Raw genomic sequence first — 25642 nt, forward strand, 5'->3', positions numbered from 1 at the left:
TGGAAGGCGTCTTCTGGGACCTCTCGCGAGGTCTTCGTCACGGCTAATTGGTTCTCTTCAATGGACGAAAAACTGGTTCCTTTCAGTGCTGCCTTAATTCGAGGGAACAAAAAGAATTCTGCTGGGGCGACGTCAGAACTATAGGGGGGTGGGGCAGCGTTGGTACTTGTTGTTTGGCCAGGAACTCGTGTACTCGTAGCGCGTTGTGGTAAGGCGCGTTGTCGTCATGGAGTTGCCAGAAGCGGAGATGTCTTTTCTTGTCCCGATGACCTTTTCTATCGGAGACTTTCAAGGCACAACCACAGGTAATTAAAAGGTATTACTTTTGGAACGCACCCTGTATCTCTGTCTTAGTGGTTTCTCCTTGAGTTGCTGTCGCAATTAGTGCGCAGGAGAGAAGAATGCTTGAATTTATTCGATCCTTTCTCAAAGGAAATACGGGGCAGTAACTGTAGGATTAGAATTAACATGGATGTCGCTTGCCACTCGCGTCATCCAGGTAATACAGTTTCACTCATATATACATACAATACATTCATTTTACATTGATCTCGTTTGCTTTTTTGGCTAATCCCTTGCCGCATTAGTAAATAGGGCTGAAATATAGCTAGCGTAGTGCTTGTTAAAGTACTCTCTGACCGCATTTACTAGCTGTACTTTCAAGCTGTCTCCTTTCATTCGTCCTCGCCGGGTCTGATGACTCACGAGGTCCACTGCCAACATCAGGGTATTCTCTGCTGGTGACGTCAGGGGCTGGGACCGTAAGTTCTCTGGAAATGGGTTTATAGAATTTCCCCTCCTTGGTTTCCATCTCTGTTTGACCTGACTTAATTGACAGATAATTGTAAGGTAATCAATGCCATCGCAAAAGAGGGTATGCTCGAAGGACAGTTGATGTGATTGTTTCAATTAAAAGAAATGGAATGAAAACAAAGGAATCGCGGAAGGTATTAAAAAAGAATTTGTATATTGCGCTAAGGGATACAGCAGATACCTCAAAGGCAAACGACAAAGAAAAATAAGCTTGAATGATCCCAATGAAATTATACTCTTATTTAAGTACCAAAAAGTGACATAGTAATCGGTGCAGTACGGTACTCCCTGGTCCAGATAAGCAACATGCATAAAATACTTGCCCGAAGGCATAGAGGGTCCCGGTTTCTACGCACAATGTTATGACCAGCGTCATCCAGTGTATTTTTCTAAGTACTAATCACATGAATTGGAATGAACATTTCGAATGACCACGAGGATTCAAATACTATTCCACCGCGTACATAAGGTCATCTTTAAATATGCGATTGGTCAACACGTTCATCCTTGCGCCAGGTTTCAGCGCTCGCCCATTAATACCCGCCGCATTCGACTGGCAGCCTGTGGAGGTCCGACCCCCTCCCCCCCCCCTCGGCCACCCTCGTGTTGGGGGGGAGGGGGCGCAGACCCCGCGCAAACCAGAAGCCCCATCCCGGTGCGCAAACCTCCGCCCCGCTTGCGCGGCGGGGCACGCCCGATGGCCTCGCCGAGGAGAGGGGACCCTGTCTCACCACGAGAGAAGAACATCTTCCAACTGAAGAAGAGAACAGGCACTTCTTAAAACTGAAAAGCATTTTGTTTTCCGAAGTAGCGGACCAATAATGATTCAAGTTAGTACACCCAGATGGTGAACATTGTATTGCATGATTACCAATGTTAACCAAGGAAATAGAAATGAGTGGTCGTCTTTGATGGCCAATTCATCATGTTTTACTCGATGAACAACTAACGGTTTAATGAAGCAAAAGCGACAACCTTACCAGGCAGGCATCAACATAAACGGTTTCATGACCATGTCGTCCCAGGCTACACTTCGCGGAAGTTGTACTTCATCTCAATAACAGAGGGAGTAAAGTGCTACGCCGCAATACTAGTTTGTGTGGTTGTGCAGTAACGTGTTTTTTATTTTGCATAATATTGCATTATTTTTTATAGGTTATGTTCTAAGACCCTCCGCCACACACCCTTGAGGGAAATCGTTGGGTATTGGGCAGGTTTAATAAAGATGCATAGAAGTAGATGTAGTGTTGTGTTAATCTAGTGTATAATTAATAGATGTTCATATTTTCCCTTCTATTTACGAGGATTATTTTTTTAAACTAGGGTCGTTTGGTTATAAAACATATTCGTTAAAAACATTCGCCCAGGTGGCGGTGGTGTAACGTCCTCGCCTGCCTGGGTTCGATTCCCGCCTCGGTGGGTTTTTTCAAAATATAGAGCTTGGGTGTCTATAATTGTTTCTTTTGTTATATCATTGTCAAAATTCCGATGTAAAGGCCAAAGTGTTGTTTTTGGGTTGGTTGGAATGTCATCGATGATTTTACTTTTCTACAAGCCTACTTCACTTTCTTACATAGTCGCCGTACATTTCCGAGTACTTTTCGAAAGGCTGCACCAGTTTTTTCAATCCCTCAGCCTAGCAGTTGGGCATCGCACCAGTTGACAACGGCGGTCTCGAGTTCCTCGTCGTCTTGAAACCGTAGTCCACCAAGCCACTGTTCCAAGTGCAATAAGCGGAAATGATCCTCAGGTGCAAGGTCGGGACTGTGGGGTAAGGTGGGGTCCAAAAACGTTCTTACATTCCACATTCTCTGCTCTTTGTGTTGGTCGGGCACAAGTATTTTCGGTGCCCATTTTGCACGCATCCTGTGATATCAGAGCCTTTCCCTAAAAATCAGGTAAATAGCGGTGCGTCCAATAGGAGGGAATTTATCAGCCGTTGTACTAATCATCACTCGTCGATCGGATCGCAGTTCTTGGTTTTCTCTCGCTGAACGATGTCGCTCTATCGGTCGGTCTGAGGTGATGCTCGGGGTCTGACACTCCACTCTCCTCCTCATGCACATTTGTGCGACCAACTTTGGAGTCTCGACAGCCTTGCCTAATCTTTCCTTCACTCATCACGGTAGTTCCATGCGTGAACTAGGCACAACTCCAGACGAATATGGGCAGCTGTTGATCCTTTTACACAAACAATCATGAATATATTGCTCGCACTTTGCACCCAGCGTGGCCAACGATTTGCGCGGACTTTGATATCAGCATTCACCGATAGGCAAACGACAAATCAATCGAAACAATGACTTCGGTTGCTCCGGAAGCAATTCATAGATGGCACTGCACACGCAAAACGTTTTTCACTCACCAGTGTTTCAATATGAGATAACGGCCCTTCCTTTTTGAATGTTCATCGTAAAAAAGCTGAGTTTTGTAATGAATAAAAATAAGTCTTTTCTGGTTATATTCTCCTGAGTGGGTGGTTGATTTTATACGTTGGATACAATACCACAAGTCTTCCCCAAAATGTTTTGTTTGGGTGTTGAAATCCAAATTCCACTATCATTTTGGAAGGAACATAATTGATATCACACTTACAATTATTTGATGGAGCATATTCTATAGCTAAAAAATAAGAAATACGAAAGTAGTTTTATAATATAAGTCATTTGCAATGCTAATTTTATAATTAAAGTTCTGCCGTAGAAGAAAAGGCATGGGTATTTTTGCATTGATATCTATATTTCATTGATAAGAGCCTCGTAGTGCTTTTGATAATTGACGTAAAAATACCTTACTATTGCCAAGAATGTATTACTAAATTAATCATTGAAAACAAGCGAATAACCAGGTAATTGTTACGATTTTCTGCTCTTCGCTACTAGGGATGTTGCCAATTTAGTGATAAGAATATTGAATTGGTTTCAATAATAAAATGAAATATAAGCATATTTATTATAACAGGACTTTTCCGCGGTTCCCAAAATATATTTTTATTTCTGTAAAAATAAGTAATTTTCAACATTATATTGATAAAAAATTATTACCAAGGCACTGAGGGCGATTGCTTTTGCATACATTTCGTAGATATGTCATATAGTTCTGGGACCGCTTTCATTAGCGAATTCTCAGGAGTGCTTCGGAATATTTGGTGAGTGAAAAACCATTCTATTTGCTCCTCGCCGTGCTTCTCCCGTTTCGGATGACGACGGCACGGATAATATATTCGTGAGAGAGCGGCGAACCTGGAGTGAATCTATTTCCTGGAGAGGGCGCAGGTGGAGGGGAGGGGGAAGAGCCTTATCGCGAAAGTGGGAAGGGGACGAAAGGAATCTGGTCCGAAAATCAAATAGTTGGAGGACTCCTCGGTCGGTCGATTCGTCCACCGCGTAAGGAGGCGGCGGTTGGGAGAGAAAGTCTTTGGGGGCAAGGGTTTCTTCCCCGGCCGAGAGTCTCCCGCGTCGACGGCCACTTGGCCGCGACCCAATTCCCCGCCCCCCCCCCTCCTCGGAGCAAGTGTGCAGCATCCGCTTGGAGAGCGAGTACTGCGGAGAAGAAGAGGTGTCGGTCGGGCGGAAGTGTCCCACTCGCGAAATGGAGGAGGCGATCATGGCAACCCTATCTTCATCATCGAATTCTTATTCGGCATCGCAGTCTCGGCTACTGATCCGATCGAAGCGCCCGGTTCCGGATGTCGCCGCGCTCCAGGCGGGAGCTGTCCGGTTGATGTGGTGCCCAAGGGGCTGGCTCCCAACTCTGAGGTCCCGAGCTCGAATTCCGGCAGTGGCGGACCTATTCAGAACTATCACGATCTCTATATGGGTGTCTCGGGGAGAACACTCCTAAAGGGAGAATGCCTTTTTAGGATGAGACTAGGGGATCGGATTGGTGCGTTGGCTATCGTCCTGGGTTACCACTCAGAGGCCCCGGGTTCGAATCGCGGCGGTGTTAATTATTTTTCAGTGGTATTACTATTCCAAGAACTTCCCTGTTCTTGGAATAGTAATCAATATTGATTTAATGAGTTGATTCGACCGACTTTCTCCCTAATGAATCCGTGGAAGGACGAGAAACACAACCTTCCACGACTTCATGATTCATTTAAGCATTTTTAGAATATGATGGAACAGGAATACGGTTGTTCCGTACAAGGACCTAGACTGCTAATAGAAATTTGAAGAATAAACATTAAATTCGTTCGCTCCTGTGCATTTCAACAATAGAAGGATGAATCATTTAAAACTTAAACAATTTGTTACGGTTTAACAAAAATAGTTGATTAAAATATTCAGACCATATTGCTTCGTGGTTATTCTACGGTGGCGTGCTTCATTTCCACTGCCTCATTCCCCTTCATCTCCCGTTAATCGTCGCCTCTGTCTCGCTATGCATCAGTTAATTATGTACCCAAGCTCTTCTCAATGACGTTGCAATATCTTTACGAGTAGTTTTGTTTATGCTATCTCCAATCCACAGTTACCTCATCGGTGTTCAGTAGTATTTTCCAGTCGTTTCTCTAATGGTATTTATGGATTTTCCTTTTCAAATGGCTGGAATTCATTCAAATTTTCGCCGGCCCCGGTGGCGGTGGGGTAACGTCCTCGCCTGCCAACCAAGAGGTCGCGGGTTTGATCCCCGCCTGAGTGGATTTTCCTCCATCTAGGGCTTGGTTGTATGTGATTGTCTTCAATGTAATGTCTGTATTGTAAGGGTTAGGTAGAAGAAGGGACTACAAGTCTCAACCTCGCCCTATTAAGCCGATAAATAAATAAATGAATAAACCTTGGAGCCAATGTACTTGTACCCATTTTACCTGTATTTTCTCTGCTCTTTCCATCGCTCTGAATTTGCTTTCCTTTCTGATTCCTTGGAAGTAGTTTAACATTCCGGAGAAGCAAATCAATTTTACCGTTCCTCTGCATATTCTCATAGTATACCTCATTCTCTACTTCAGCTTTCTAGTCAGCTCTTCTTTAATCAATGATATTATTAGCCGTCTCCTATTTGCATTTCCTATGATTTAATTGGTGACACCCTCAATCCCTTCTTTGAGGCGTTCTAACAATTCTCCTGCTGTACCGATTCCCTTGTCTACCACCGAAATTTAATCAACTATCACCTAGTTTCCAACTGACTTCAGGAAATAAAATAATATCACAGGGTAAAAACTATTAAAAATTGACGGGGACCTGGTCTTTCGATTCCTCGACAGGTGTTTTGACCTCGGTAATGAGCCCAGTGGCCGAAAATCGAGGTATTCGGTTTCAAATTCCGAGTGTGTGACAAATAGAATGATTTCTGTCGTTTCAAAACTTCGCATTTTATTTTCGTACACACTTGGAAGACTCCGTTGAAGTTACCGTCGCGACGTTCACCAAAGTTTCATTCAATTTTAGTGTTGGAAGTATGTATTGTACGGTCGTGAAAAATGAAAGATGAAGAGGAAAATTATTTGAACAGGTTAGAAATGTGACGGTAGATAATATTAAAGAAAATTGGATTGATAGACAAATAAAAGGAACGATGATGCGCGTGGAGGAGGAAGGAGAGAGGAGGAAGTGCCTGTGGAAATATGCAAAACTATAAAGAAATTTCGTCGGAACATGTCTTGCATACGGATTGTATTCAGCTAAGAATGATTGGAGGAAATAGTGGGCGGAGGATGAGGATTAGAATTTACACGGGTATGTTAAAAGGGAATAATTTAGTTCAAATGTAGATGGATGTATAAGTGGATGCATATAAGTTGATTCAGAAAAATTCTAAACCTGTCGTATGACAGTTCCGCCGAAGAAAAAGAACCCTCCTATAAGAACCCGTTTTAAATCCCTATTACAAAAAAAAACTAATATTTAACACACTACTAATACTACTACCTTTCGATATAAAAATTTCGATTAAAGATTCTTCATTACTCATCTACCGTATATTCACTCCTCGACTCGCTGAAAAAATGAACAATATAATTGCCAAAAATCGCTGGATCTCTTCCCCCCGTTCAGTATTTCTTATTTATCGCCCTTATTCCCAGATATGCTGCTAAAATAAACAGTATACGTGACCTTATTTCAATAAAAAATGGGCTGCAATATGCGCTAAAAATTAACAAAGGAAAAATATTTAGTGTCTTGTATCAAGAGAGAAAAGTTATACCGTGGTAGCTATACTCGTCATATTTTTGTAATAGTACAGTTTACCAAATAAATTTTCGAATGAGCAAGGATATATGATAAATCAACTGTGGCAAATCCGCAAAAGAAGAGGAGACAACGTTTTTTAACTTGCAATATTGAACTCGCGCGCCTGATCTGTCTCACTAATACAAAACTTTGACATTTCTGTGGCCTTATATGGATCGATAGTGACATTCCTCAGGTGGATAGTACGTGCTACGATAAAAATATCGGCGCCAAAGCCTCCAAGGCCCTCGCGGGGCCGAGTGTGTATGGAGCGACAACTACAGCCATGTGCATCTATCTCCCCAAGGCGCTTCGGGATTCAAGTCTCAAGCAGCCATAACGGCCCAGAGGTCCTTTCTTCAACTCAGCAGAGCTTACTGCAGTGGCTGATAAAAAGAACCAGAATGTGTTCCCGGAGTTCAAGCCCAAATGTGACCAGAAAAGTTCCAATTGTCCCTCAGTTAACTTTTAAGGCGGTGCTAAAATTACGAGGGAGACCACGGGGGGATGATGCTGTTTCCACGTTTGATTTTCTGCATGGCAGGAGGGCCGGTCAATTGCCCATGCAATCACGAAGGAGGATAAGGAGAAGTGCCAAGAGGCGATGGGTGGGCATCGACGGAGAGCATACTCTGCCTCTGTCCCCACTGGAATGTGAAGTAATGAAAATAACTCGGATCACGGGATTTTCGGAGGTGCGTTTGTTGCTGCGGATGCTGTATTTCCAGGGTGACAGAAGAGCATCGTTCTCACAAAGCAGGCGGAGCAGATGGAAGGTCATATTGTGTGTGAAGAAGGGTTTGTGGTGACCGAGAAAGAAGTGCATCGCATGCCGGGGCGTGTCAAGAACGTTCCGCGTATTCCACGTGCCATGAGATCATCTGCACTACAGCACAACTACCCCTGGATCCACCAAGAAGGCGTCTGTCTTCATTTGCGGGGTGTGAAAACCTGCGAAAACCCTATTAATTAGAGGAAAGATACATATACATTGTAACAATCATCTTTCGCATAGTATACATATTATTATGTTCCTGAAATTGAAATGAAAAAAATAATAATATTGAAAACACATGAGGAGTAGTGAGAAAGATAACATTAACTAAAAATAATGATGCAAAATTCTACTGTTGGAGATGGCAAAAGAAAAAGTAGAAACAGTGACCTCCACAGCAGCCGAGTGGAATGAGGGAGGGTATACTGGTTAAGTTTTGTAACACCTGAGGGAAATGGACCGTTGAAGTGCTCTCTTAAATGTTGCTGTGGATGGAGAGTTTTTAATGTCATCTGGGAGAGAGGGCGAGAAGGGAGGTCGTAGTCGTAATGCACTCTCTACTGCTCGAGTTGTGAGTTTAGGCTATTTTAGTTCGACGAGATTTAAAAGAGTAGCGGTGCACTTAAACCGTCGGATTAACATGAACCTGCCTTGGCTACTCCTGTCTACTCTTAATGCTATATTTTGAACACTGAAATGCTCACCCAAGAATTAGGGAAACGCAATATTGATTATATTTTGAAATAAAAAAACTGAGAACTATTATTTCTTTTTCGGGGTTTACTGAATACCTTAGCTTATAAATTCCAAATACTGCATTTTACAGTCGACGTAATTTTCATCTTGCAATAAAAGAGTCAAATGCATTATAGTATAAGCAAAACTTTAACTCACGCAGACCTCAAAAGCCTTTTAAAATGTTGTTGACTATTTTTTTGGAAACTATTCTATAAAAGGAGGACTCAAGGTTTATTTAAAAAGTATCGGTAACGATTTTTTTCAAGCTTGTGCGTGAATTACTGAATTCAGACCATCGGTTAAGTCTACGCAAGATTGCATTTGGTATTGACATTGATAAGTTGACAGTGCCCAACATTGTCCCTGAAAATTTGGCGACGCAAAAGATCTGCGCTGAACTCGTCCTCCCGAGGGTGATTGGACGGACAACGAAAAGAGCAGAGTCGAGCATCTGTCTGCTTGCAAAGATCTTCTGCAACGGCACAGAGACGATTTCTTAACCCCTTCACAGTCCCGACTTGGCACCAGCAAACTATTTACTATTCCCAAACTTGAAATCCTCCCTCCCTCAAAGGACACCACCATCGGACCCTAAGTGCCGTCAAAGAAGCTTACACGCGTACCCTTAAGGACCTTCCGCCTACCAGGGAGCCTTCGAGTCATGGAAAAGCCGCTCTGGCAAAAGTGTGTCGACGCTCAAGGGATATGCGTACTTTGAAGAATTTTGAGAGGCATTGTAGCAATATCTGAAATTAATCAATTTTTCCAAAACTTTTCCCGATACTTTTCATACCAACCATGTACTTGGAATAATTAACGATGAACAGTGCTGTGTTTTCAGCCTAATAAAGAACGTAAATTTTGCGGGACAAATTAATTATTTTTACCGAAATTAATCATTTTTCGTAAATAAATCATGTTTGACTAGCGTGATTCCGATGTAAATCAAAAACCAAATCTAAATTCATCTAGATGCCAACCTATTCAAGGGAACATTTTTACCATATTTAATGCTTTAAAAAAGATTGCTATGGATCAGGCGGCGTTTTAAAATATTGCACATGGTTGCAATACTTTTATTGTTTATTAAAAACCCTGAGCTAGGTGATGACGTATCTCATTATTTAACTATTTAAAAAATACATTTGCATTCATTGATCTGAGGAGAATCCGGTGGAATGATTGGTATTTGAGATAACCCCCATGATTCATGCCCGGCAGGGCTTATCCGAGTTATACTCGACATGCCAGAAGTCTCTCAAGGTCACATCTCAAAATATAATCAAGGGAGAAAACCGTGCAATTTCTCGAATTCTTCCGAAATGAGTTTTTTTACGCCATGGCTAAACCTTTGAGATGACGATGAGTTATCATATATGCATATAATTTTTATTTATTTATTTATGTAGCCTGCAAGCCATCGCTAGGGTGAGAAGCAGGGGGTGAATACACACCCAAGTCATTGTTTTCCCCCCTTGATCTCCTATCGTTCGTGGAAAAAAATGACATCCTACCTCTATCTGTTCGGCACTTAATCTATTTAATTTTATTGACATGAACTCTCCAACCGTAGTACGATGGGGGTAATAATACATATTCAACATCATTGCTAAAGAGTGATTAAAAGGACGGGTGTGGCTGGTGGCCGACCCCGGACCCGCGGTTAGGGCATCCAGAGGCGACCGCAACCCCTTTGGGCAGCCCCGGGGTACTTGATTGCTGACTGGGAGTGCATGGCTTCGATTCATCAACTACGATACTAGCCCCATTGCTGCACGCCTCACCACTTCTCCGCCCGTGTTGCTCCGACGCCACGCATTGTGCTGAGCGAGCCCTCCTCCAGAGGAGTCCGCTTTAACTCGGGGAAAGGGAAGGACTAGCGCAGACTACTTAAATAATCTTCATCATAATTACTCGCATTGCTTTCGGAGTGATCGTATTCAACAGTACCCCATTGAACGAGGAGGGCTCTTTCCGTTGATTTAGTCTTAGTTAAGGTCCACTATGATAATAATTTGTTTTTCATATGAAATGGTACATCTGGAGCACTTTGCGTACGCCCCCCGGTTTCTAAGTGGGTCTTTACGCGAGTTTTTATCCGTCTTTTCAACTGGAGTGTCATCCTCTTGCCCCTCCGGTCAGACATACGAAAACCATTGCTCCACCTCTTAAAGTGATGGCATTTGCGTTGTCATATCTCCGAACCCACATAGGTTTTTTGAGTTATGGGAATTAGAATAAAGCCGAGATTGGGAGAATGGGGCGGAAACGGCATGTTTTCAAAGCCGCATCGCTTTGACTGCCGTTTGCGCCGTGATCGCGATAGCAGGTTGCGTCGTGTTTGCTTCTGAAAAGAGTTGAGTAGTCGTGGAAAGCCATCGTGCTGAAACCTTTGACATGTTCATTTCTCCATCAATAATTTTCCACCCACACTGCTATACGTACTGCCTAAGATCAGTCTCATTCATGGTCATTTGGATGCCTGCAGAGGCGTCTGACCCCAGTGAGGCGGCCACTGAGTGATGGTGTCACGTTAAAAACATTATTGAGGAAGGCAACGAGAAAACACCTCAATTATTATTCCCAAGATTTAAATGTTGGACAGTATAGAGAATATGAGTCCTAGCAAATACAAGACTCGGCCCTAATGAACATGTGTCGTGACCGGCAGCGGGAGAGGCAAGGCTTCCGTGGTCGTCACCAAAATAATTGCAAAAGGGTGGTTCAAACCCTGATCCCACGGTTTCCGGCCGAGGGTTTTATTCAGTTAAGCTACCTTTTGCAAGCGTCCTTTTGCTCTCCGAAATTTTGAGGGTTTTAAAGGAACAAAATTTCATGACAAAATACCGTGCATATAATATCAAAGGTATTCGAAGTCGTGTTATATAGTATTATGGAGCAGAGGACCAGCTTAGCGCTGGAAATAATATTGAATGAAAAGAAAGGGTCAAGCTAGGTAAACATAGAGCAAGCGATTGATAGAATGTTATAGGTAGAAATAAAAGTGGTACCAACGAACTTGGTAATTGTTCAGTTACACGATACAATCAACAATAGAACAATCATAAGGAGGAAGAAGTCTACTATAAGGCATACGATCATTTAGAGGATTTAATGTCGTGTGCTCATTGAGGGAAATATTTGATAGTGATGGGGGATTGGATTGCGACGGTAGGCGAAGGAAAAGATGGTGATGAGGTGGGGGACGAGGAATGACCGCGGGGAGAGTGCAATTGAGTTCCGTAGGGGACACGGGCTAATAATCAACAATACTTCGATAATAATTAATTTGTCGATGCAATTAGGCAAGATTGAGACCTATAGGCCCTTCTTCTTCCCAAGCTTTTCATTGCATTGAAGACAATTTCATACACCCCTAGGTGGATGAAAGTACACCTAGGCCTTGGGGAAAATCCATCTAGGTGGGAATCGAACCCGTGACATCTGGGTTAGCAGGCGAGGCCGCTAGCCTTCCGCAACCGGAGCCGGCAACCAGGGCCGAGGCCAAGGTGTCTTAGACACCACGTCTAAGATACCCTCGTTGGGAAATCAGGAAGGTATCGCTTAGAGTACATTACGGTTAGGCACAGATTTAGGAATAGCTAGCTTAATTCACGCAGGTCCCCAGAGGCGGATGCGGTTTCAGATCACAATATAGCAATTATGAACTTAAACGTCAAATTCAAAAGAACAGAACAGAGGAGGTGGCTTGGCGAATGTGATGTAGAAACATTAATTCAAACGATAAAAATAGAGAGTCGGGAGGTTAACAGATAAAGTTATGGTTGAGCATATGGAGCTATGCTTACTGCATGAGAAAAATGGAACATATTCAAATTGGGATACTGAAATTCAAACGAAGGTACATTGAAGAGAAAAATGACAAGGAAATCATGGAATATGGACCAAATGATTGGAAAGATTTGAGAAATAAAAGGAAGAAAGAACGAGAGAAGAAAATGGAGGAATATTAAAACATAGCAAAGAACAAAGTATGGAGAATTTAATGTTTGACTGAGAAAGAGAGATCAATAGGATGATAAAAGGGTCGTAATAAGTGCACTACTAAGTTGTGGAAAATTTAGATAGGAATTTCAAAATTGATGGACTGTCTGGGATTGCGAAAGGGCTATCAGGAAGTAAGAATGGAAAAACCGTGAAAACAATCGAAGATTAGTCAAGTAAGCATTACTAGACAGAACTGATAAAGCACTACATGGACTAATATACTATATGGACTAATTCTTAGTATTTATTGGGGAGGAATTTGGCCAAAGGCTTCGTCATATCTGTATTAAATCCTTCTCAAAATAGGGAAAGGCATACGTGATGACTGAATAACAATAGTTTTGATTTCATACGCTGCTAAGTGCAGCTTAGTAATGGTTTTCTAATAATTATTTTTGTCTTCAGTAAGTATTAGCTTGCTGCTACATTAATGATTATACTTTATTACTCTGATTGGATCGATTCACATCTATTCCGTTTCTTGCTATTTATTTCTACACTTATTGCTAATTATTGTTTATATTTATAGCTTTACACTCTGCTTTTTATCTAACCACAGATTTTCTGCCCAAAAAGAGGTTAATGAAATCCAGTGGGAATATTAACAAAATATAGAAATCAGAGAGTACTGAGCAAATACGGATTATAATCGATGAGCAGCTCATAAGAGGAAAATCTTAATTCTGGTCTTTTTGATTTTGATAAGTCGTTCGACTCGGTAAATAAAACCTTACTCAAAAGGGGTCTTATTGCGTTAAAACTTTCACATTCGGTACTTTACTGGTTAAAGCCATATCAATCGCAGTGAAATCGTGCAAGATTGCAATGGAAACACTGAGTTTATATCCATTTCACGAGGGGCTTCCTCAAGGCCCAATCCTTGGACCACTGCCGGTTTCACTATTAATCAAACAGCTTCTCAAATTGAAAAAAACACTACAATTATCATTTCTTTCCAGAATTTTTGCAAATTTACATCAATTGTTCTCAGAGCGTAATTAACAATGCCGTGAGTCGAGTGATAAGGATATCAGAGCGATATGTAAAGGTCGAGCTAGTCTCTTTCTTTACAATCATCGCCACATTCATAACGAGTACTACTGACTTTACTGCGATGAATACCAAGGTATACCTGCGATGAATACTGCGATGACGAGGTCTGTCTCAAAGGTAGCAGGACTTGTATTTTATAAGATAGACGGACGGATGGGTGGAAGTTTCTCAAGCTAAGTCCGATGGAGGGGAGTTTCAGGAAAGGCTTGGGGCCGGTGGCAGTTTACTCACAGCCTTTGCGGAATGCATATCGTTCGTTTGCGAAACCTTTTTAGCGTGATCTCGTTATGTTCCATCATGGATCGGTTATTGGAGCAGCGCTACGCGATCAAATTTTGCGTGAAACTGGGCAAAACCGGAAAAGAGGCTCATGACATGCTCAAGGCAGTTTATGGTGATAACACCATGGATGGATCGGGTGTTTTTGAGCACCAAACTTTGTTTCGGGAGGGTAGAGAAGATTTAGAAGAAGCCGGAGACGTCCAGGACGCCCTTAACCTTTCAAGAAGTAATCTTGCAAGAGTGACGGCTTTCTTGGACGGGATCGCAGAGTAAGTGTTAGCATGGTTTATGAGTGACCTTGGAATCACGAAAAATTATGTGGATCGACTTGTGAGCGAAAACATGGGCATCAGAAAGGTGTGTGCGAAGTTGGTGCCGCGATTGCTCGCGGACAAAGAACAAAATGAAACTCGCACGCGGATCCGCCAAGTCGAACTTGTCGACCATGCCTCAGCCACCCTTCAGCCCTGACGTTGCCCCACCAGGCTTCTTCCTCTTCCCCCGCCTCCTCAAATCTATGCTGAAAGGACGTCACTACGGATCGGTGGAAGGGTTACAACAGGCCGTGACGAAGAAGGTCAGCAGCTTTCCGGTCGCCGCCTTCCGGAAGGTGTGCGAGGAGCAGAATTCCCGCTGGCAGCGTAGTGTGAACGCAAAAGAGTGATACTTCGAAGACTTTTGATGGAATCAATCAATTCTGCCGAAAATGTTTTTTGAATTGACTCAGTCCTACTACTTTTGGGACAGACCTTGTAGTCCTCCTCCACCTAGTCTATCTGGCCCGTCTGCTCTGCAGATAATGAAAACTTTAGAAAAGATATCGCTGTCTGCTATGCATCCAATTTTCCGTTCCTATGGCGATGTTTGCCAAAGTTATTTTAAATATGCATTCTAAACACGATGTTTTACATTTTATCAATCGGCAATTTGATGTAATAATATGTATTCTGTCTAAAACTTCATTTTTTCTGGAATTTGGGTTCAAATTTCGCGTATAATGGCTGTCGCCATTATTTACTTGTGCTTTCCGAAAGCTGCTCCGATGGACCAAAGAAATGTCTCTATTATTTATTTCCCCATAAAAAAACCTGTGCTCTGAACTGTCAAATGCGTCATGCTCTCGTCTTTTGATCGGGTACAGGACATTTGCGGTTACCGGCGACTTTAATCTGCCGAAAATTAATGGAGGCAATTGTGTGTAGGAAAATCAGCAAAAAATCATGACTCATGTCAAACACATCTGCATATATATATATATATATATATATATATATATATATATATATATATATATATATATATATATATATATAAGGAAAATTCTCCCTAGAACATGGAGTTTGAACACCAACAACAGGCAACATCATACCGGAAATATTTGCAAACAAATCTCTATAAATCATTTTCAAACGGGGATATGACTGAAAGCATTAGCACTCCCAGAACTATTTTAATAAAAATGGAAACCGATTTTGGAAAAGCGATAACGGGAAGGTGTAAGTTTAATGAAGAGAATTGAACTATGTTTTGGAAGGAACTGAAACATTTAAATTCACCATTCAGGTTATAAATTAACTTCGCTGACTTAGAATTCACTTGGGAAATTTTTTAATGTAATACGTTATCGGTTGTCGGCGTTTGTTCATGCAAAGTCCAAAGCAGTAATAGGGAGCGAGGCGGTGCAGTGGAGAGGTCAGAGCGCCGCTAAGGATATGGCGAAGGATTCACTTAAATATTTCGGTTAGTTTCAAAGTAGAAATGAAATTTCGACGAAGTCACCAGAAGGCAAATACGTAGAATGGCGAGAAAAAACGAAAAAGATTATGCGCAAAGCCCTCCGTGTTATCGGAAGCGAAATTTTTTGTAAATATTTAGAGAATAATCTGAAACCATTTCGGAATGGCGCCAGGGCACAATCGTTACAAATAGCGTAAATTAGGATAATATCCTTAAACATTTCTTTCGGAGGGTCCAAATAAGATGTTTCTACACAAAGCCAAGTCCCCCAGCAATTTGAAGAGCAAATGAGCGATGTATTTTCCCAGGAAAGTAAATAAAAACGGCTTTGAAATTTGCAAACCAAGCCCGCATTCCTATAGGAATCCCCGCTAGAATAGTAAAATAACTTGCTGAAGACATTGAGTATTACTTAGAAGCCATTTTTTACAAGTCGATCGTGGAAGTTTCAGTACCTCGCCACAGCAAGTAAATTCCCATTACCATCCTATGCACAAAATTAGCGATCGGGAGGACCGTAGGAGCGGGGTGCCGGAGAGGAGGGAGGGGGAGTGAATGCGAATTTTAAGGGTGAATGCGAGAGCGCCAACTTGCGGTTCATTAATTAGGGCGGTCAATTGGAACTATTCCGACTTAAATCCCATCTAACTTAATAAAAACATTATTCTCGGGATGGGAAAAGTTAACTCAAGCGTCATCTCTGGTCCGGACTGCGTCCATTGGCACTGAATGGCACACTTCTACCGTCTTCGAGAGAGAGCGTCATCGCCCCTCCCAGCCAACCACCCCTCCCTCCGCCAACCACCCCTCCCTTTCCCACTCATCGCCTCGTCAGTCTACCTCCATCGCCCTCCTAAATTAACGGACAACTTAACATCGCAATCTCCATAGCCCAGAACAACTGTTACCACTCCTTAATGACGGAATAAATCCTAAAGAAACAGTACGGCATCTGGTGATTGTAAAGAGTTTGTTTCCTCCATACATCGAAAATGCCTACATTAAACTGAACCTTACTTCCTGTAGTCATTCCTATTAACTTGACAACCTCCCACTCAAGCCACTTTGGGCGGCCTTTTACTTCGCCGTTACTCTTGAAAATTTCTCGTACAACTGGAAAGATAAAATGGTCCTACGGATGAAATCTGGTGTGCACAAGCTAATGTTCAGAGACTCTTCCGAAAGTTGCCAAAAGGGAAGAAGTGCCCAAACGCTCGCAAAAGGGACGGACTACGTGAATATTGCCGATCCTTCGTTCCTACCACCAAGACTTCATTGGGAAATGCTCATGGCCAGCCAATTCCAGCCAAAAATCTCTTTAAGTTTTTTTTTAAGATTTAAATTTCCAATGCGTCTGAAGTACCCAGCATTTCTCTTTGTAATGTGCAATTGTTTCAGAACCCCTCGCCTTTTTTCCCAAGCTCCCTCTCCCCGAAATGGTCCACTCCGTCAGAAACCTCCCCTCCCCCACCTTCATCCATCTTGCCCTCCGCCTCTTATTCTCCGATCCCCTGACGCCTGGAGGCACAGACCAAGAGAGGGGTCAAGTGTACCAAACACCCTCCTCAGGGCTGCTGCTTCCCCAGTCAATCACCTTCATCTCGCCCCCTCATGGTCTCGAAAGAGCTGCAAGTTGGCATTCCCTCATTCGCCCCTCACCTTCGCCCGCGCGGCCCACAACATTCGCCCCAGCCACCACGTCCCTACCTGCTTCCCCTCCAAACACCCCTCCCTCTTTCACCACCCGTCCGCCTGCATTGAGATTCTTATTCCAGAGTGTTGCTCATGGAAGCTGCCTTATTGGAGTGAAACCGTTTGCAACTATTTTAATAAATATTTTTAGATATTTAATAAGCGTCATTTCTGTCACTTCTTTGAATGGACTCTTTTTCTTTATGGTAAATATCCTTCTGGATACCTCAAAAACTTCAAAGGTAAGAATTGAAGTTTCTATCAATTTAGCTATTCTTTTGTGTGTGTGCATAATTTCGCACCGAGGGATTTTCACTGCTTGAGGCTGATTTGAGGTGGTTAAAAGAGAAATCGAATGATGCCTGCCTCACCGCTCTCTCCTCTCCGCCCGCAGGCGGCGTATCGTCGCTGGGTGTGCTCGTCGCTGCTGCCGCTCTTCGCCGAGTCCCCGCCGCCCCTGCGCCCCCGCCGACCCCAACCGCCGCCCCCCGAAGAACACCACCCTCCGCGGCCCGCCGACGGCGAGCGTGTGTGGCCGTGCCGCGGCGTGTGCCACACCGTGGAGCAGCGCTGCCCGTTCGTGCTCCCCGGGGACCGAGTGCCGGGGCACCCGACGCAGTACGCGGGAGAGCCTTCGTTCATCTGCCAAGGTGAGCGGGGGGGAGGGGGCAGTGGCGCCCGGGGGGAGGGATCCCCCGACCCGCCGCTCATTTCTGAACGGCCGGATACACTCGCTTAAGTATCCCGGGAGCAGATGAGAATTCCAATCGCGAATTTGTGTTCAATAAGCAAAATGTTGGCTTTAAGATAATGGGAGTTGAAAGAGATAAAAGAAATTTAACCTCTAAGAACTGAGTATGGCCAAAAGGTAGGCGTTAGAGCGGGTGTAAGTGTATATAACGCTCGGGCATTATGCGAAGTACAAATAAGAAGAAAGGCGGCAGTATCTTGAGCAAGGGGTGCAGAAAACCTTGAACGGAACAGTAGGACTAATAAATAGGGTGAGGATTGACGGCAGTATTACAAGAGGGCACTCTTCTTCCCTTCATCGGAAAGGGCATTGAGGTGAACGGGAAGAGCGCGCAACCTATTCCCTTTCTCAAACGCCCCTCACCATACCTCCACTCAACAATGAGGGATCATTTACGTGATCTCAACCATTCTCAAACTTAGCCGTGACCTTAAGTCCGTCGTTTCAATTAGTTTTGAACCAAGAAAGTATAAAAACATAATCTGATTGTTTTCAATAATATCCATTTCTCGACGTTTGCCTATTTATCGAACTTTCGGCGGAGGATCTTTAGTAGTTTTTGGAAGGAATTTTAATTGCAATATCCTTCAATATCATTGCATCACCAGAAGAATTCCCATAAAACGGCGATATCTTGATAGACATTCGCCACGGGAATACGTAAAATATCTTTCTCCACATAAATATTATCAACTTTTATTCACCATATGCCATATAATCTTAAGTATTTAAATATTAAAAATACGGAAGTCTATATATTCGTGGATAGCCAGGGAGTTGGGTAGGTCGTTTCGCGTTCTTCATAATAATGGCATTTCGCGTTCTTTGGTTCCGCGTTCACCTATCCTAATAAGATTCTACCACTCAGCTACTCTGTGAATGTCCACTATGCTTTCCTGCCCTTTGATCGAGGAGCCTGGACCCTGAGCTCGCCTCGCACGGCCCTGAAACATCTCGTACATGCACGTATGCTCTCTCTCCCCCACTTTATATTCTCTTATCCTCTCATCTTCAACATTGGCCTAGTATTCCAAGCCCCTGTTTTAACTAGATAGGTTCTATTCCGTGCGTTCACATAATGACGATGTGGATACCACTTTTCAAAAGTGTCGAGTAATGACCGCCTAAGGGTCTTAGCTAGCCTCTCCCGCAGCAGGGCAAGATTCACGGCTCTGCGACGGAGGTCCTTAGTTACCAGGACGTATTTTTATAATCACGTGCATCTTTCAAATATGAGCTGAATCATGGAGGTGTTTTCTGTCGCCTCCCTAAATAGTTTTTCACATCACTGAAAGTTCCACCCCACGGGATGGACGTCTTTGCGGTCCACTCAACTAGGCACTGGCGCTGAGAGGACTGCATTTCGTCTGGATGCTACCCTTTGAGTGGTGGTTATTAGCGAGCGGTAGCAGAGGTCATTTATGCCAGGGGATGGATGTTTAGGGAATGGTGGAAGGGTGAACAGAAACACAGGGTCGGATTTCCTGATAGCCTCCTCTCAGCAAAAGGCGCCCCACAATTTAACGGCCCATCCGACGGACGGCGTATCCATTTAAATTGCTAAATTAGGGATCGGAATGCCACTGAAAAACCAGGCCTTCACCGGGAATCAAACCCGAACCCTCGAGGTGGGTAGCTAGTGCCACATTAGCCACCGTGCTACCTTGATCCCCTCCTATCCTTCGACCTATGTGGCATGGGTGACCCTACCGGGAGTAAATGTTTTTTCACCACCCAGTACAGCTGTAGGAGTAATTGCAACGCACAATCTTTTCCGCCACTTTGGGGGTTCAGTCTATTGGGAGTGACATTTTCTATCGATGTGGTATATTTTGTGTAATTTGGTGCTCTTACGGATGATGCAATGGCCAATTTAGTTCTGATAAGGAATATTAGCAATTCTGTTAGTCCTTCACTGCTAACTTCGATTACATCGTCATATGTAACGCAACATTTAATAATCACTATCAACAGCCTCAAATAAATTGAATTCAACGTATAATAATAATAATAATATTTGACAGTGCCATATCAATTATGATTTCTAATTCCTTTATGTTGTGCACTTAAGCGTTTAATTTTCTGCCTACTGAATACTTGAGATCGCTGAACATTTTTCAATTTTGAAAAAAATTATCACTAGTTTTTCGGAACGACACAACCACACTCTTTAACTGAAAAAACACAATAATGGTGTTTCGGAACGAAGCAACGAGGATAATAGATCCCTGAACCCATGATGAAAGGTGACAGTTCCACCATTAGGCACTGGTGGTGCAGTGCCCGACATCAGCTGCCACAGCTGCGGGCGAGAGCGAAGTGCACGGCATTGGCCACAGTGCTGCGATTTGGAAGGCAACGGGAAACCACAGCACATTATTATTCTCCCTAGAATATGCACCCTTGCCTTGAATTCAAATACAATAGAATGGGAAGATATGTGTCCTGCAATAAACGAATCCTATGATTGAAATACGATGATGACTGAATACTGAAAGCCAAACTTTATTTTATTCTTTGAATGGCTCGTTTGACTCCAATTAATAGTTTTCATATATAAATTGCTTTTATTCAACTACTTTAAGATTCTTCAAAGAGGGTGTTAGGATTTAAGCAGCCATTAATGAAACATAAGCATCTCAATACCATCGGCAAAAATCCAGTAATTAGGTGGCAAAACACGATTCAGAGAAATCATAAAAATTTTACTCATCGAGTAGTAGTAGTTTTAAGGGGAGGCGACCGACAGCTAAGGTCATTTGCGCCATAGGGGATGGACAGGAAAGGATGAAGGGTGGAGAGAAACCCGGCGTCGGCATTAGCCTGCTCTTTACGAAAGGCGCCAAAGGGTCCGCAGTTTAACGTCCCATCCGACGGACGGCGTACTCACTCAAAGTGCCCTCCACAAAGCACCTCAAGTAGGGATCGAGATACCTCTGAAAAATATTCAACACCGCCGGGATTTGAACCCGCGCCCTCAGGGTGGGAAGCCAGTACGTTAGCCCCCGCACCATCTCGATCCCCCTTACTCATCGAGTAAGAAAGAGAGGACCCAGATGGAATCTTTGGAGTGTTGCCGGAATTCAAACATTTTAATGCTCTAATATATTTTCCTTGAATACTACATATGTATTACGGTCAAATTAGTAGAGATTAGAGAAGGCCACTAATTTGGGCGAAAGATCAAATTTTTCAGCATATCAGGCAAAAAAAGACGATCAACATGATCGAAATCCTTCCGGAGGTATGAATATGCCTCATTAATTTGCCTTACAATTCATTAGGAATAAAGTGAGCAGTTCACCAATTTGGTTGACGAATGGACCAGTCCGATGTTAGATGATTGAAAGCCATCAGAACGATTGGGTGCCTTCCATGCATGAACTTTCTCTCAAGATCCTCTATTTGTGTACGCAAAATAGATTCCAATAGTTTCGAAATTATTACATAAATTATTGGTCTATGATACTTTTTCCTGTTTAAAACTTTTTTCTATGAATTGGACAAAAATTGCTGAGTTTCCATTTTTAAAGAACATATCACTGTTTTAATGCAAGGAACAAATTATCATTTGATTGCACCACTTCTATATCTCAGCAAGATTTCATAATATACGTATGATACTATTTCGTCTGAGCAATCAGTAGAGATGATTTTATTTCACTCTTCAGAAATCCATTAAATTCTTTGCGAAATACAAGCTACAGATATTAATTGCACCGCGGAATTACTCACGCGTATCAATGCAGTTATTAAAGAAGGGGCGCTTGCACACCTTTCAGGTATCGCTTGCAGTTAAATGCCTCTCAGGAATTAGTAACCACGGTCACGGGGATCCCCTACAATCCTCCGTAGTAATATCTGAAGACACTCGTGCAAACACACAAACCGTCTTTTATCAAAGGCCCTACCCCTCTTTCCACCAAGACCAACACCTAATTCTCCGGTGTGTGTGTGTATATATATATATATATATATATATATATATATATATACATGAACTTTTTGAAAATCTCACGGACGTGAATAATAATGTATAATATTTAGTACTGGTGGAAACAGACAAAAATACAGAAACACACAAAATATATACTCACTAACTTTCGAATTTTCGGTGGTCGCAAACACCTTCATCAAGGAAGAGAGGGATAGAATTCTCTATATCCACATCTTCTTTGAGCACAAGCCCTTCCACCACGTCCGGTAAGGGGGATGGATATATATATATATATATATATATATATATATATATATATATATATATATATATATATAGTTATATATCCCATCCTCGGACTACAACCTTGGCATGGTGGAAAAGCTTGAGCGTTCTGATTACCCCTAGAGCTGTGGTGGCGGGAGTAATAATAATTGCTCCTGGTAGGGTCACCCATGCCAGATAGTTCGAAGGTCAGGAGCCAGACGTAAGCTAATCAACGCATCGTCTGATACTCAGTGAGGCAGCTGCAATGGCGTCTGACCCCAGTGGGGCGGCCAGTAAGTGATGGTGTCACGTTAAAAACACTATTGAGGAAGGCAACGGGAAACCACCTCAATTATCATTCCCAAGATTTAAATTATGGTCACTGACTACAATCGGCCGTGTGTCGTGCCCGGCGGCAGCGCGGGAGGCAAGCCTTCCGCGGTCGTAATCCCACGAAACCCTTGCAAGGGAAAACCGGAAGCAGCAGGACAGAAGACGCAGGAGAAGAAGATCACATCAGTTAGAATAGGACCGTGGAGTGTTAGGACAATGATGAGGTCAGGGAAATTGGAGAATGTTAAGCGACAGATGGAAAAGGGAAATATCGATATTTTAGGTCTGTGCGAGGTGAGATGGAAAGATAGTGGGGATTACTGGTGTGATAAATATAGAATAATATACAGCGGCGGGGACCAGTGCCAACGAGGGGTTGCCATAGTATTAAATGAAGAGGTAGGAAGAAGCGTAGTCAACATAGAACAGGTAACGGATAGAATACTACTAGTGGAGATAAAAGCAGAACCGACGAACTTAGTTATTATTCAGATGCCACCGAGCAACCATAAGGAAGAAGAGGTCGATAGGATATACGATCAGTTAGAGGACATGATCACGTTTGTTCCCGCGTGGAAATATTTGAATGTGATGGGGGATTGGAAAGCGACGGTAGGCCAAGGAAGAGATGGTGACTAGGCCGGGGACTACAGTTTAGGCACGAGAAATGACCGCGAGGAGAAAGCAGTTGAGTTCCGCAGGAGACAGGGGCTAGCCAACACCAACACTTGGTTTAGACACCACAAAAGATGCAGGTATACATGGAAAATGCCAATGGACTCAGAAAGGTATCAGCTAGATGATTATATTTTGGTTAGACACAGGTTTAGGTATCGGCCGGAAGACCGATATTCCGGGAGCGGATGCGGACTCTGACCACAAATTAGTTGTTATGAAATGTAGTGTCCGTTTGAAAAGATAAGGCAGGGGTGCCGGGTGAGAAAATGGAATTTAGAAGCATTAATTGGATTGAAAAGGAAGAAGTACAAAGGAAGGAATATCAACAGGCTGTGGAGGAAATCTTGGAGGGTGGTAAAGAGCTTAGTGTTATCGAAAAAAATGGGAAACGATCAAGAAACGGTTAACAAAAGCCGCAAAAGACACTATTGGAACCGTTTACGCGAAAATGACTAGGAAACCATGGATCACGGATTAAATGATTACAATGATGGATTAGCGGAGAAAATGGAAAAATGTAAACACAGAATTAGGCAAAATGAAGTACAAAGAGTTAAACAATTAATTGAGGCGAGCAACAAATAAAGCAAAAGAAGCATGGTGGAAGATGCAGTGCGAGTATATGGAAATTTTGCAGAGGAAGGGTGGAATTGGTGCGCTGTACAGCAAAGTTAAAGCACTATCGGAAAGTAAGAAAGAAAGATCTATGCTAACAATTAGAGATAAGGCGGTTAAGGTAATAGTTGACGCAGGAAAGATCCAAGAAAGATGGAAGGAATATAGAGAAGAACTGTATAGTAATAAACTTAGACCATCAAAGTTAGACATAGAAAAGGAATATTACGAAGAGGAAGATAGCTTATCGCATGTTGGGTCGCATTCCTTGCGTTTTACAGACTCTTTGGGGGTAGAGTGTTTCGTGGTACATTTTCATGTGGCAGTGATGTTTCAATTTCTTGCTTTTTGTGTCCTGGCTTCCGTGTTGTAGGATGGTTTTCGTGCTGCATCATGGGGTGCAGTTTTTTAGTTGTTTTGCGGTATATGTGTTTGCATGAGTATTGGATGAAGGGATTTTTGCATGAGTGTGTGCGCTGCTGTGGGTGTAATTTTCCGTGTTGTTTTTTTTGCATGTGGTATTTTTCCTTTTTACTGTTGGTGACCTAACACCCCCCGCCACACGCCCTTGCGGGGTATTATGTAGATGTAGATGTAGATAGCTTAGGTCCAGGCATACTCGATGATGAGATAGAAACGGCATTATGGGAGATGAAACTAAATAAGGCCATGTGGGTGGATAACATTCCCGCGGAACTATTGAAATGTTAAGGAAAATGTGGGAGGAAGAGGCTATATGGGCTCATTCGTAGTATCTATGAGGAAGGAATCTGGCCGGAAGACTTCGTGAGATTTTTCAGGTCAGTATTAGTTCCTATTCCGAAAAAGGTAAATACTACACCATGTGAGGGCTACAGGACAATAAGTTTGATATCCCACGCAGCTTAAGTTGTTCTCAGGATCATAAACAAAAGGATAGAGAGTAGGGCAAATGATTACTTAGGGAATGAACAGTTTGGGTTTACAAAGGGGAGAGGTAGGCGTGACTCCATTGGAGTAATGAGATTAATAATCGAGAGGAATATAGAACACAACCAGGAGGTATTTGCCTGTTTCGTAGATTTTGAAAAAGCGTTTGATAGAGTGAATTGGGAAAAACTAATGAGTATATTGCAGAAAATAGGAATAGATTGGAGGGAAAGGAGGCTAATCCACAACCTGTACATATCTCAGACTGCTCAGGTGCGAGTGGGGAACGGGGAGCCCGGATGGGCAGTGTTAGGAAGGGGTGTAAGGCAGGGGTGCCCGTTATCACTGTTGCTTTTCAACCTGTATGCAGAGGAAATGATTAAGGAGGCATGGGAAGAACTGGAGGTAGGAATGAAAGTGGGCGGGGAATTCGTAAAATCAGTTACGTTTGATGATGACCAAGCTTTAGTTTTTCAGTCAGCGAAGGGGTTGTAAGCATTGCTTAGTGAATTGAAAATTCAGTGCGACAGGTATGGGATGAAAATCAATATTAACATAACAAAGGTCATGCGGTTTTCTATAAAGAAAAAGGCTAAGCTAAACTTTAAAATAGTAGGGCAAACCTAGAGCAGGTAGAACAGTTTACGTATCTCGGTAGGGTTTTGGACCATCACGGTCAAAGTCGTAGGGAAATAAAGGGAAGAATTGCGCTATGCAAAGAGGCTTTTACAAGGAGGAGGGAGTTGATGACAGGGACGTTGAGTAAGGATGTTAAGAAAAGACTCGTAATAACTTTGATATGTCACGTAGATATGTGCGGCGCGGAAACGTGGTAATTGAAGCAGGAGGATAGACGCAGGTTTGAGGCTTTTGAAATG

The 25642-nt window shown here is 42.9% G+C and overlaps 1 protein-coding gene across 1 annotated transcript in view; it reads left to right on the forward strand.

Annotated features, from left to right (window-relative positions):
• The window catches only part of Mid1 (calcium-permeable channel component Mid1), a 366055-nt gene that overhangs the window by 312396 nt on the left and 28017 nt on the right, over window positions 1-25642 (forward strand). Inside the window, exon 2 of the mRNA XM_071586384.1 lies at window positions 17669-17924. Within this exon, the coding sequence (XP_071442485.1) occupies window positions 17669-17924 (256 nt within the window). The remainder of the gene's footprint in view (window positions 1-17668; window positions 17925-25642) is intronic.

Source organism: Hetaerina americana, unplaced genomic scaffold, assembly GCF_022747635.1.
Source record: "Hetaerina americana unplaced genomic scaffold, ioHetAmer1.1.p SCAF_22, whole genome shotgun sequence".
In the NCBI taxonomy this organism is placed as follows: Eukaryota; Metazoa; Arthropoda; class Insecta; order Odonata; family Calopterygidae; genus Hetaerina; species Hetaerina americana.